At 47.2% G+C, this 13,643-nt stretch overlaps 1 protein-coding gene across 15 annotated transcripts in view; it reads left to right on the top strand.

Moving 5' to 3' along the window:
* Positions 1–13,643, top strand: part of DOCK7 (dedicator of cytokinesis 7) — an 84,180-nt gene that overhangs the window by 65,870 nt on the left and 4,667 nt on the right. For 5 of the 15 annotated variants that reach the window (XM_042030880.1, XM_042030875.1, XM_042030879.1 and 2 more), the window contains 12 exons: positions 352–448; positions 1,040–1,174; positions 1,795–1,947; positions 2,432–2,590; positions 2,856–2,956; positions 3,884–4,076; positions 4,484–4,627; positions 5,567–5,698; positions 6,264–6,278; positions 11,459–11,584; positions 12,450–12,539; positions 13,356–13,592. In XM_042030880.1, coding sequence (XP_041886814.1) covers positions 352–448; positions 1,040–1,174; positions 1,795–1,947; positions 2,432–2,590; positions 2,856–2,956; positions 3,884–4,076; positions 4,484–4,627; positions 5,567–5,698; positions 6,264–6,278; positions 11,459–11,584; positions 12,450–12,539; positions 13,356–13,592 — 1,582 coding nt within the window. Of the gene's footprint in view, positions 1–351; positions 449–1,039; positions 1,175–1,794; positions 1,948–2,431; positions 2,591–2,855; positions 2,957–3,883; positions 4,077–4,483; positions 4,628–5,566; positions 5,699–6,263; positions 6,279–11,449; positions 11,585–12,449; positions 12,540–13,355; positions 13,593–13,643 lie in introns of all 15 variants that reach the window. The other 10 variants (XM_042030877.1, XM_042030874.1, XM_042030873.1 and 7 more) reach the window with 3 other exon arrangements.

The following is a 13,643-nucleotide window of genomic DNA, read 5'->3' as shown; positions in this document are numbered from 1 at the left end:
CTGGTTGTGCTGTCGCATGCCTAACGATGCTGCTGAGCCACTTTGGAGTGGGACTTGGGGTCTAAACTGTTGTTGTGTTCCTGGGAGAGTAATGAAGTGTCAGAGAGCAGTGTGAGCTCTCCTAGCATGATGAACGTGAAGCCTCTGTAAGTCTGTACTTGTAAAAAACTGAGTTTTCCTTCCTGTCTTCTCAGTGGGTGCTTTGAAATACCCTTGTAGTGTTGTCCAGCGATAAATATACAAACAGTAACTGGGAGTTTCCTGCTAGTGAGAGAACATTTTTGACTGGAAAATACAGAGGTCTGTTTCTTAATCAGGAAGTAATTTTACTGCTTTGTTTTCTCTGATTAGGTCAAGGGCAGAGATAGAACATGAGGCTCTCATCGATGGGAATCTTGCAACAGAAGCCAACCTGATCATTTTGGATACTCTAGAGATAGTTGTACAGGTGAGGTTGATAAGAAAATGGAGATGTAATGGCATTACAGTCACCTGGCCAGGCAGCACTTTGTTAAACAAAACCTCCCTGCTGCTCCTCGCTGCCTGAGTGCTGAGAGAGCTGTTCAGCTGCAGCAGGAAGGGGGGTTCCCAAACCTGCCTCAGATCATTGGGTTCCAGGTCAGCCTCTTGGTTCTGTGCTCAGCTCACTTTGTCCCCTGATTTCCTGGGCATGGGCTGGGAGCAGGCAGGGGGATACTTCCCAAATCCACCTCTGAGCTGCAGAGAGACCCAGGAATTGCAAGGATTGTACTTTGTGCCTGAACAACCCAGCTAGAGCCCAGCTATGGGCTTGTCCTCTAGTAGAACAATGTCCCCAAAGGTCAGAGCCTCACTGGGAACAGAGAATCCCCATTCCACCTGCTTTATCCACGAATCAGGTGTTGCTCACCTGGGGATTGGGCTCAGAATGGGGCTGTTTCGCAGGCCCAGCTGAGTGGGTAATTCCCCTGTGCAAAGGGCATCTGGTCAGAGCTGTTTGCTCTCTCCCACACACACAGGAGGTTCATTTTTCTCATGGAATCTTGGTTTCCCTTTGCAGACCGTGTCTGTGACGGAGTCCAAGGAGAGCATCCTCGGCGGGGTGCTCAAAGTGCTGCTGCACAGCATGGCCTGCAACCAAAGTGCCCTTTACCTCCAGCACTGCTTTGCCACGCAGAGAGCTTTGGTCTCAAAGGTGAATCCCCTGTGGGGGCTGAAATCCACCCTGAGGGAGGAAGGCACTGTTTCTTCTTTTGTATGGGCTCCCCTCCCTAAGCTGTTGTTATTTTGGGCAGTATCAATTTTCAGGCAGTGTAGCCTGGCTGGGTTTTCATGGGCAGTACCTGCATTTCTGCATTTTGGGGTTAGCTGCACCAAAAAGTGCAGCTCTCACAACCTGGGTGGGGTGTGGGTTCCTGCTGGCTGGTGCTGAGTGGGAAGAGGCACCTGCTCAGTGGAGAGCACAAGGTACAGGTGGGGTTTAAGCTGGACAAATCTCACTTCAAATGGATTTGTTTCCCAGTTTCTGTAGGTGTGCTGGGAGAAGCTCTAAGTTTTAAGCTTGAGTTTTTGGGAGTGATGTAAATCAGTGTGGGGGTGTAGATGTAGGAGCAAGTTGTGGGGGGAGGTAAAATGTGTTGCCTTCCAGTGCTGCCAGTTTTGCCTTACTGTAGAATGATTCACAGGAACATCACTCCCCTCAAAACAGAGAGATTGGGCTCCCTCTTATTCCAGTGTACCCTCACTGCTGCCTGTTTGTCCAAGTGTTCATTCCTGCCTGTCCAAGCACTGATTTCCTCCTGTGCTGTTTTCCAGTTCCCTGAGCTGCTGTTTGAGGAGGAGACAGAGCAATGTGCAGACCTGTGCCTGAGGCTCCTGAGGCACTGCAGCAGCAGCATCAGCACCATCAGGTCACATGCCAGTGCATCCCTGTACCTCCTCATGAGGCAGAACTTCGAGATTGGGAACGTGAGTCCTGCTGCTCTTCACTGGGTTGTTGCAGATAATGGGGTTGAGGGCTGCTGGCTTTGGGTACTGTCCCCCACAGAACTGGGAGACACCTTGGTTCTGAGCCCAGGGACTGTGGGGGGATTGACAGCACCAAAGATAACGGGAATCCAGTTTTTAGGCTTGACCAAACCAAAAGCAGCTGTGTGGGATCGAGGCTGTATCATGAGAGCATCATCCTGTCCAGGGTGTGTGAGAGGAGACTATGTGGAAGGAGACAACACTAACATATTTGCAGGAGAACCTTTACCTGGAACTAAATAATCATCAGGTTATGAAGTTTGGCAGCACCAGGTTTATTCTAATCACTGCTCTGAGACAGCCTTTCTAGCAAAACTTCAGTTTTCTTTTTTCTGTCAGGTCAGGAGGAGGGTGCCATGACCAAAGCACTGATACTGCACTGTCTCCAGGCTGCTGAAATACCATAACAACATCTCTGTTGCAGAACTTTGCCAGAGTGAAGATGCAGGTGACCATGTCCCTCTCATCCCTGGTGGGAACATCCCAGAACTTCAATGAAGAATTTCTGCGACGCTCCCTTAAAACTATTCTGACGTATGCTGAAGAAGATCTGGAACTTAGGGAGACAACATTTCCTGACCAGGTAAAAGACGTAAACCACAAGACAAGTAATATGTGATTCATTAACAGGCTGTGCCTAAACCTCCATCTAGAACTGGAGTTTGCATGCATTCCTTGAAAAGAGTTTGTTTTTTGGTTTTTTTAATCTTCTAGTCACATAAAACTCAGGTCTTTGATTACTTCTGACAAGATACAAACACTCAAAGATTCAGTGACCACGTTCCTCACATACCAGTGTGTAGCTCAATTCCCATTGCCAGTTCTTCACAACAGCTTGTTTTTCACAGGTCCAGGATTTAGTGTTCAACCTCCATATGATCCTGTCAGACACAGTTAAAATGAAGGAGCACCAGGAAGATCCAGAAATGCTGATTGACCTGATGTACAGGTAGAGTTGGCACTGTAGGCAGAGGAGATGTCAGTGTTCCATTTGCTTGAGCAAGGCTTGGTGCCTCCTGCACTCCTGGAGGTCTTGTGTTGCTGTGAGCTTTGATTGCTTGTTTTTCATTAGCAATTATTTTACTTTGAACTTAATCCTGTTTTAAACTGCTTGCCATGATCCCATGTCACCTGAAAACAGCACAGCTACTGGCTGTTTAGATTTGGGCTCAGATGCTGCACATTTGGGCACTTGAAAGACTTGATTTTGGAGGAGTTTTTGGGTCTCACTGCTCACAGACCTGTATGTGCCTGTCTGTTGTGTTTGAATGTGGTATTGATAGGTTTTGTTTGGCATCTAGGCAGCTTACCTTGGATAAAAGTAGTTTCATTCCCCAGCCATCCCTGGAAATCTCCTCCTGCACTTGAGTAGAGAGAACTCTCCCTGCTTGCTTCAGGGAAAACTTGGGGATCTTCCAGCACCTGCTTGCCCAAAAGGCTTTCTGGTGGTACATTCAATGGTCTCCCTATGCAAAAGATATTCCAGAGCCATGTTAAGCTCCCAAGTGCCAAATTTCTGCACAAATGGCTCTGAAAGGCTTCTTAGAAGTCAGCAGAGGTTTTGTCATAGGGAGCCAGCCAGGTGTGCTCTGACTGTCCCACACCTTTGGATTGCTACCAGTCTCAGGTGAGACATGGGCTTTGGTCAAGAGCTTCAGCATCCCCCACTGCTCCCCCACCACTAACTGGCTCAAAAATCTGTAATTTAGGGTGACTTCCCATCTGTAGAGCTTCTTGTCTCAGGAAGAGACAGCACTGAGGGGGGGTTGGTGTTTAAGCAGAGGGGACCAAATGTGGTGTGAAAAAACCATGCTGAAGGGCTGTGCTGGTTCAGAAGGAAAGGGAATGAAGTCACAGAGGGTTTCTCTTCCTTCAGGATTGCCAAGGGCTACCAGAATTCCCCCGACCTGCGGCTGACATGGCTGCAGAACATGGCAGGGAAGCACTCTGAGAGGAGCAACCACGCCGAGTCCGCCCAGTGCCTGGTGCACTCTGCAGCCCTGGTGGCCGAGTACCTGAGCATGCTGGAGGACAGGAAATACCTCCCTGTGGGCTGTGTTACATTTCAGGTGGGGATTATCCTCTCCAAGGGATTTTTGGGGTTTGCTGCTGAGGTACAAAGGGTCTCCATGTGCTGGGTGTCCTTGTGCTTACATCCCGAAACCGTGCTCACTCTGTTGTGTGAATGAAATGCTGCTCTGTGAGAATAGAAATGTGTATTTTATTTATATGCTCTACAAAAATAGATGTGTGTATATATATATACACACACACTACAGAAATAGAAAGCTATATTTTACATATATACTCTACAAAAATAGAAAGCTGTATTTTATATATATATATACTTCATGAAAATAGAAGGCCACCTTGGTAGAAATTCCAGTATTTGACTGCAAATCAGCTGGCTTTCAAAGTACTGAAAGTGTTGAGTGTCGTTTAAATTGAGTAAATGTATTTTAATCTATCTCCTCAGAACATATCTTCCAATGTTTTGGAAGAGTCAGCAGTTTCTGATGATGTTGTGTCCCCAGACGAAGAAGGAATCTGTTCTGGGAAGTATTTTACAGAAGCTGGTCTGGTGGGATTGCTGGAACAGGCTGCAGCATCTTTCTCCATGGTAGAAGACTTTAATTTCTTTACCTCCCTTCTCCAGCAACCTCACGCTGCTGGGCAGTAGGAAGTAAAATGTTTTTTTCTCTGAGTGTGTAATTGTATTGTAAATGTTTAATTTAACTTGGAGTTCTAATTAAGGCCTCTGGAGTAAACTGTGCCAAGGGTGGGATCTGGGAGCAAGAGGCCTTGGTGTGTTCCCAGTGCCTTTCACCTCCTCACTGCACGTTTGGGAGTTCACAATGGGAAAAAAGACCATGGTGGTTTTCCCTCTCTTCAAAAAGAGTGGGATGAGAGCTTTGTGTGACCAGGGTGGATGCACTGCCACCAGTGCATCCATCAGAGGCCAAGGAAAACAAGTGAATTAATTCCCACTACACAGTATGGAGTGTCATTCAGTGGGCTTAAGTGCAAGCAGCAATAATTCCAGGGCAAAAACCTGGAATTCCTGCTAAGCCACTCTATACAGTCACTGCCCACAGTGGGCTGGACCCACTCCATGAGAGAGATCCTAAGGATTTTCCAAAGTCCATCTCTCCTGGAGTGCCAGAAGTGGATGCAGAAGTCACACAGGCTGGAGATGTCCTGCACAGAAAAAGCTGTGCTGTGCACTTAATCTTTTCCATATTTAATTCCCGTAGATTTGGTTAGGATCCTGTTTAGCTTGTTGTGCATTTGTGCCTGTATCCATCCAAAATATCCCAGGACTGGTTGTGTTAATGATCCTAATTACTAATAGCAAGGTGTAACACAGCAGGCTCTTGGTCTCAGGGGTAACTGAGGATTTTATTCCATTTATCTCTGGGTACATTTTAAGAAAAGATGTGACTGCCCCACAGTGGTGTCTCAGCCACCTTTTCATTTTGCATTTTGATCATTTAAATGCTGTGTGTGTAATTCTGGCTGTTGAATTGATGGAGCAATCTGATGGGCCTTATTTTTGTAGGCTGGCATGTATGAAGCAGTTAATGAGGTTTACAAAGTCCTTATTCCTATTCATGAAGCCAACAGAGATGCCAAGAAGTTGTCTACAATTCATGGTAAACTGCAGGAAGCATTCAGCAAGATTGTTCACCAGGTAATGGCTTGAATTTTCAGCTGCAGGGTGAATTGTGAAGGGACTTCAAATGCTCAGTGCAAGGAAAATGATTCCAGGAGAATTGTCAAACGATGATCCGCAGTAAATACGGGGATCATTAACAGGAGGTTTTATCCCTCTGGAATTTAACACAAGAGAACATCACATACCAAGTTTTGTTGTAACTTCACAACTGCCCAAGAGTTAAAAATTCCAGTTTATCCTTTCAGATGTTCTTTTAAACTGTGTTTTGCATGCTGGGAAAACCCACTGTACCTTGCCTTTAGCCTGGTAGGTAACATCCAGAAATGCTGGGGGGTTTATTTGTTTGTTCATGTGGTGGTTAAATAATTGAAGGAAGCTTTCTAAACTTGGATGGTGCAAAAGCCACCAGCTTTTAAGGGCTGGTGAGAGCCTGGCTGTGCTGGGCCAGAGGAGGCTGCTTTGGATGCATGATGACTTAGAACCATTGAAACCATTGCAGGGTTATTGCTGGTCATGTTTTGGCCTTTGAAACTCTTTTTTTGGTTTCTGTGACATGCCCTTTTTACTTTTTATCACACAGAGTACTGGCTGGGAGGTAGGTAACTCCATCTTAGTTAGCAAAGAACACTAATTGAGTTTCCAGATGACTCACGCCAACGCTTGCCCACATGTGCTAGTTGTGGGTATTTCTGTTGCTGTCTGCTGTTTAAAACAATTCATTAACCAAAGAAATACCAATAAACCATGGTTGTAGTAGGAATTTCTTCATAAGCAGCTGTAGGTAGTGCATGGATGCTGACGTGTTCCACTAATGAGGTTCTTTGGTGAATGAGCCACTGTATCATCACTAGTTTGTTTTTACAATTTGTTTATATTTCTTTCCATCAGCATTGACACAGAAAATCATCCCTCCATACCATATTTTCACCCCACCCACAGGGGTCGATTTAAGCACCAATGCTCAGAGGTACCAAACACAAACCTGGTTTGCTGCAGGTGCACCTTTGACCTCAGAGGAGAAACTGCTTCCTTCTGTTCTCAGTCAATTTATGTAGGGGTTTATCTGGCAGGAAAAGGGCTCAGTTGTGTTAACTGGGGCCAGTTTTTCTGCCTGGGTTTTTGAGGAGGCTGTCTGCTCACAGTTCTGCAACACACACACCACGAGAACCACGCTTTTGGGTTAAAAATGGACAAAGCAATTGATTAATCTGCAGGGCTAGTTTGACTCCAGCCCTAGTCCAGTTGGCACAGTGGGTGCATGAGCATGGAGAAGTCTCAGAAAGCACTAAAAAGCTCTGTGAATATGATGTTATTTGTTTAGGCTTCATCTTTCCAGTTTCTCTCTGCTTTCTGTGGATCAGGCAGCTCATTTTGGGCCACCTCCCTCCAGGTTTCTACCACACACTGACTGAACTGAGGCTGCAACCAAACACCTTTGGTGTTGTGGGACATAATTTGGGCTGGTGATGTCTGCATGTCAGTTTTAATTCCAGCCTAGCAAAAAAAGGAAATGGAGCAGCTTAAAATAAACCCTGACACTTCAGGGCTGGCCCTGGAACTTGTCCCCTTGTCCCCACGGAAGGTCCAGGCAGACACAGCAGCACAGCAGAGAACCTGTCCTAGGTGTGGAAATGATGTAAATGTCTTCAAGCCAACAAGGCCTGTGAGCATCTATTTTATTATTCTGCCCCTAAATCGACCCCTGGAGAGACTCCTGCCATTGGTTATGATTCTAACACCACTTGGTCATGTTTTACTGCATGGTAAAAGACACCGTGGGTTCAGCTCTCGTCTGTCATCGTGCTCCTTCATTGCCACACTTTTTCTGACCTTTGTGCTTTGTAGCTTTCAGGTTTGTTGCATGTTTTGCCCTTTTTTTCTCCCTTATTTGAAATATTTTAATGGATGCTCACCCTTTTTTTTTTAATTTTAAAATTTATTTGCTGCCAATTTGCTGCTTGTTTGTTTTATGGAATTTCCCTAATTAAATACTTTCTGTTTTCTCCTCTATCGCCCTGGTTGCTGACCCTCCTCCCCACTCTTACTATTGTCTGTTGTGGTAAGTTCCTACTTGTGGAATTTTTTTTCCCTTTCTCTGCCCCTTTTCCCCCACCTCCCCTTTTTGTTTTTTTTTTTTTGTTTGTTTTACACTGTGGAACCCCCAATTTCATTTTAACAAAGAGCTATGCCAACAGCAACACCCCCCTCATGGCACAAGAAGTGTGGTGTTGCCAACTACAAGCATTGCAGTGTCCTGAGTCTGACACCAAAGCATTCCTGAGCTCTCCTTAAACACACCAAGTGAAAGGCTTTGTGTGTTTATTCATGGAATAAATATTAAATTCATTCTGTTGGTTTGCTTTCCAGTTAGGAAAGTTAAGAAAAAAATCTTTTCATGCTGCACCATCAGTATTTAAAAATGCTTTTTAAGCTGTGCAGGGGGAGGTTGCCAGTGAATAACAGGACTCCAGGAGCTGATCCTTTCCCAGAAAAAATCAATATTGGAAGACTTGTAGTAGTTGGCAGCACTGTAAAGCACCTTGGGTTAAAATTGAGTGGGAAACCAACAGTGCTGAGTTTGGTAAAGATGGTTGGATTCTGCATTTGGAAGGTGTTGCTTTTATTCCTACACCCTTCAGGCAGCTGCTGCTGTCTTGGTGAAGGAAGCAGATGATTCCTCTTGCATCTGATTTATTTTTTTTTTCCCCAAATCTTGTTGGCAAAGCTTTTTGTGTGCGTGCAAGAAATAACCCCAAAACTTTATTCCCAGCAATTTGGAAAGGTATTTACCATGCATAATAACAAATCATGAACCTTCATAAGTCATGGTGGCTGTTACCTGCTCTGCCAGTTGTGTGATGGCTATTCAGTGTTCACCTTCATTCTCTTCTCCTCCCAAAGTCCTATTATTTTTGATAAAATAATAGGAGATACAGTGCTTTTAATAATTCCTCCCTCATACCTGCATTTTTAGCTCTTGCCAGAAACAAGACCATGGAGCATTAAGTTACTTGTTCAGTTTCCACTGCTGTGGTTGGGAAGTGGTTTGGTGTTGGCTGAGTTTCAGAGATCCCAGTATGGAGCCATCCCCTATCCCTAATGCCAGGCATGGAGCTGAGCTCTGCTCATCCCAGGGAACTGGCAGCTCCTGAGTGTCCCTGGGAGGCATGGAGTGGTCTGGAGGTGTTTCTCCCAAATGGATTTGCTTCTATTCCCTTGCTTCCAGGCACAGATTCCCAGCATGAGTCACATCAGGGGCTGACAGTGCTCCTCACTGCTGGCTCTTCTTCCTGGGGTCCCTTTAACTGGGGTTCAGCATCTGGATTTACCAGGGAAAGCCAGGGTCTGCATGGGAATGAGCTGGGAGCTGCCCTCACACAGGGACAGGGAATCTCACAGGGCTTCCCTGCAGCTCTGCCACTCCTGGGGCTCCCCAATGCCCCAAAACTATTATTTTATGGATTTAGTAAATGCCAGCAGAACTCCTTAGTGATTTATCCTGATCAACAGGCAGCATCCTCTTCCTCCCCTGTTATTTCTACCCTGCCTGTAACAAGGAGCTGCCTGGGCAGGTGTCCATGGCAAAAACTCAACCTGTAGGGATCTGGTTCTGCAGATGCTTCACACCCTGAAAACCCCTGGCCAAGGAAGAAGGAAAAAGCTCATTAATTAGAAATCAGTGTGTCCTTCACCACCCTGTGCCAGGGTTGGGGCAGGATCCCACAAACTTCCCCATGGAGCATGCCCAAACCTTGTGCTGGGTCTGGGGAGCTGATCCATGTGGCCGTTCCCCCCAGGCAGACAGGGAGTCATGGAATGGTTTGGGTTGGAAAGGATCTTAAAGAGTATCAGGTTCCAACCCCACCTTCCACCAGGTGCTGCCTTGGGAAGGACTTGGAGAAAGGAGCCCTGGAGTCAGAGCCTTTGGTCTGTGACAGTGAGATGGAAGCTGGGCATGCTGGGCATTGAGGGATTTTAGTGTGGGTGATGTTATCCAGGCTTGTGGCTTTGAAAAGGTAGTGATGAGGAAAAAGGGTTCAGTAGCTCAATCCTGCGTGGATCCAGAGGGAGGGGCACTGGGCAAAGACAGGGAATCCAGGGAAATGGCCACATCCAGTAAAACAGCAATAGCTCTGCAGCTGGAGTTCCCACCCTGGGAGGGGCTCCTGGGATCCTGTGCTGAGATGAAACCCCTGGCAGTGGGGCTGGAGAAGAGCCCCTCTCTGGAAGAGGATTCCCAGAGGGACAGGCTAGAGCAGGGGCCAGGGAGCCTGGACACAGCCAAGTGTTGCTTTTTTGGGATGAGGGCTGCTATTCACCCCAGGTGCCTTCAGGAGGGCAGAGCTCAGCTGTGAAGTGGAAGTTTTTGGACCTCAGGCATGTCCAGTGGGATGCTCCAGAATTTCCTCCAGCCAGGCCAAGGCAGTGGTTGGCCATGCCTATGCTTTTTTCAGTCTGGAGTTTGCCTGAAGGGTTTTTTTAATTTTAGTTTGGCTTATTTATCCTCTTTGCCTTCCATAGATCGTGTTCACCATCACCACAAGAGATCAGTTTTGCCATAGCAAAATACTAAAATAAAACCTGGCAGCCAGGACACCTGTAAGGGCTGTTTAAAGCCAAAATCTAACCCAGCTCAGGGACACTGAGTGTCCTAAACTGCATCCCACTTTGTCACGAGAGTAAAGGTGAACATTTTGGAGTTTCTTGCTGAAAGGCATCCCTGGTTTGTGCATGCAGCGTGAGTTCTTTTAACAAAAGCAAGGTGTGTTTAATTTTTAAAGCATTTTTCTTCTCTCTCTTTCTCTCTCTTAATCAGATTTTCTCCGTTGCCTTTCCAGAAAAAAATCTTTCTTGTTTCTCTACTTTTGTTGCGTTTCGGGGCCAAATTCACCACTGGCTCCCCTGGAAGCAGGTACATGGCACAGGATTGCATCTGCTTTCACCAGGAGTGACTTTGGCCCTCTCTCCTAGACAGTTCCTAGAGAGTGTAACACCTCCCAGCTGAAATGCTGGTTAAAAAGCACTCGTGTGTGTGTGAGTGAACTGGTCATTGACTTGGGCCCAACCCTGCAATTCCTGGAGGGTGGATTTGGCGGGAATCGATGCTGGGTGATTCCAGGGGTGTCTGACCCCCCTGCAGGGTCTCTGCACAGGCTTTGGAGAGCCTCAAATAATGATCCCAACAGGGATTTACCTTTGGCTGCCTCTCAGAGACATCTGATGCTTCTTAAACTGAAAGAGAATAGATTTAGATGGGATATTGGGAAGGAATTCTTCCCTGTGAGGGTGGTGAGTCTCAGGTTCCCAGAGAAGCTGTGGCTGCCCCTGGATCCCTGGCAGTGCCCAAGGCCAGGCTGGACACTGGGGCTTGGAGCAGCCTGGGATAGTGGAAGGTGTCCCTGCCCCTGGCAGGGGTGGCACTGGATGGGCTTTAAGGTCCCTCCCAACCCAAACCTTTCCATAATTCCATGATGGCACCTCCAGGCTCCTCCTGGGTTGGGAGAAGTCATTGCAGGGTTGGGCTAATGGTCGTAACTGATCCATGTAATTCCATGTTAGTTTATAATTCCGTTGTGGTGTTTGCTGCTAAATGCATCCATGCTGAGTTCCAGGTGTGTTTTTTTCTTTCTCTTCTTTCTTTCTGATTTTTTTCCCTTGTTTTTTAATTTCTTTTCATTTTGCATAAATTCAGGAGCCTGCCTGCAGCTGTGCTTGGGGGTGTGCATGTCCCCACCCTGAAATAACCTCTTGTTTCTCCATCCCTAGGATGGAAAGAGGATGTTTGGCACCTACTTCCGAGTTGGTTTTTATGGAACTAAGTTTGGAGACCTGGATGAGCAAGAGTTTGTTTACAAGGAGCCTGCAATAACCAAGTTAGCTGAAATCTCCCATCGGCTGGAGGTGAGAGGGTTTAACTGGAAGTTTAACTGGTTTCCATCAGTTGTTTCACAGGAGCAGCCCCTTGGAAAAGCAGTTTGAGTGTCCCAGAGCTGGGGCTAGTATCTCCTGTCCTCCTGCTGGTGCCACCTCTGTGGGAGGAGAGGAATTCCCTGATCAGGGAGAGGTTCTTCTTGAGAATTTGTGGTGTTTCCAGTATCTTCTTCATCCAGTAGGGTCTTTCCAAGGCATAAGATGAGTCTGTGTTAGTCTCTTCTTTATCTTCTGGTCTCTCCAAAATGTCCTTGTGGTCCATAAATTCTACATTCCAGATGTCCAACCTCAGCAATCCCTCTCTCTCCCAGGCTTGTTCATTGAAGCATAGCAGAGTTAGTTTATCAAAACTTAAAGCTTCATTAATTTTCCCAGGCTGTGCTCCTGCAGAAGTAGGTTATGACATCTTTGCAAAATGCTGGCTAAGAGTAATTTAAGAATAACACACTATTTATAATTAATATATATATGTATATTATGCTTAAACCAATTCATTTCAAAGTTAATTAAAACCATTAACTAAAATGATTACAAAGTTCTATCATTTTCAGCACCAGTGGATGCCAAACTGACCCATTTTAGTTGCTCACAGACACAAAACAAACCCAAGTGCCTTGTTCAGAACCAGGCACTGTTGGAAAGCTCTCCTGCTTTCCAGGACTTGTTTTCTCCCGTTGCCCCTGGAATGTGACTGTTGGAATTCTCCTGGGTTCAGCAGATCACATTCTGTGAAAGGCATGTGGAGCTTCACCTCCCCTGAATGTGCCTTTGTCCCCCAGCCCCCATCAGGGTTGCGTTTGATGTTTGCTTTCAGTTGCTTTCTTCTTGATTGTAGGGATTTTATGGAGAACGGTTTGGGGAAGATGTTCTGGAAGTGATCAAGGACTCCAACCCTGTGGACAAATGTAAACTTGATCCCAACAAGGTAATGGCACAAGTGCAGGTGTAGAACAAGTCCTGAATGGGTGAAAATGTAGTGGGACAAAATCTCCCTTGAATTTCATCACGTGGGCAACAAAATCCATGTGCTGAGCATCTTGTGGCTGCTTGGGAGGAGAGTTTGGGAAGATCCAGCACAGGGATGGAGAATTGGCCACTCCCTTCCCTGCGCTGGTAGTGGTGGGTGGGAAGGGGAGGAGGTTGAAGAACAGAGGCCTGGGCTGTGTTGGCCTTTCTCTGCTGGGTGCAAGGAAGGAGGGGCTGTGCCATTCCCTGGCTTTTGTGCAGCTCCAGCATTTTGTCACCCTTGTGCCACGTGCTTTATGTGTAGCAGGAAGAGCAGGAGCAGGCCTTGGAAACAGGACTGTGGCTCGGGGCAGGGAAGGGTTTAGATTGGGTATTGGGAAGAAATTCTTCATTGTGAGGTGGCGAGGCCCTGGCACAGGTTGCCCAAAGAAGCTGTGGCTGCCCCATCCCTGGAAGTGTCCCAGGCCAGGTTGGGGCAACCTGGGATAGTGGAAGGTGTCCCTGCCCGTGGTGGGGGTGGACTGGATGGGCTTTAAGGTCCCTTCTCAACCCAAAGCATTCCATGATGTGAAGGGCAGGAAAGGGGAAGGACAGCGAGCTGTGCTTTACCCAGCCCACAAAGTGAGCGTTCCCAGCACCGCGCTCCCTCCAGTGTCGGTGGGGTCCTTAAAGGCAAACCCCAGCCCTCGCTGGTTTGTCCAGTGGTGGCGTTGGGAGGACACAGATCCAGCGGGGACGGTGCAGCTGAGGAGCACCTTCCCTGCTGTCCCTGCAGGCCTACATCCAGATCACGTACGTGGAGCCCTACTTCGACACGTACGAGATGAAGGACAGGATCACCTACTTCGACAAGAACTACAACCTGCGGCGCTTCATGTACTGCACGCCCTTCACGCTGGACGGCCGCGCCCACGGCGACCTGCACGAGCAGTTCAAGCGCAAGACCATCCTCACCACCTCCCACGCCTTCCCCTACATCAAAACCAGGATCAACGTCATCCACAAGGAGGAGGTGAGGCCAGAGCCTGGGGGGGAGCAGTGCCCAGCGCTGCACGGTGCAGGA

The sequence above is a fragment of the Corvus kubaryi genome, unplaced genomic scaffold, assembly GCF_017639235.1.
Source record: "Corvus kubaryi isolate FWS band 111438036 unplaced genomic scaffold, C.kubaryi_AGA036_p1.0 37334, whole genome shotgun sequence".
Lineage (NCBI taxonomy): Eukaryota > Metazoa > Chordata > Aves > Passeriformes > Corvidae > Corvus > Corvus kubaryi.
Note: the sequence above shows the minus strand (reverse complement) of the source record. Positions and strands in the feature narration are given on the sequence as shown.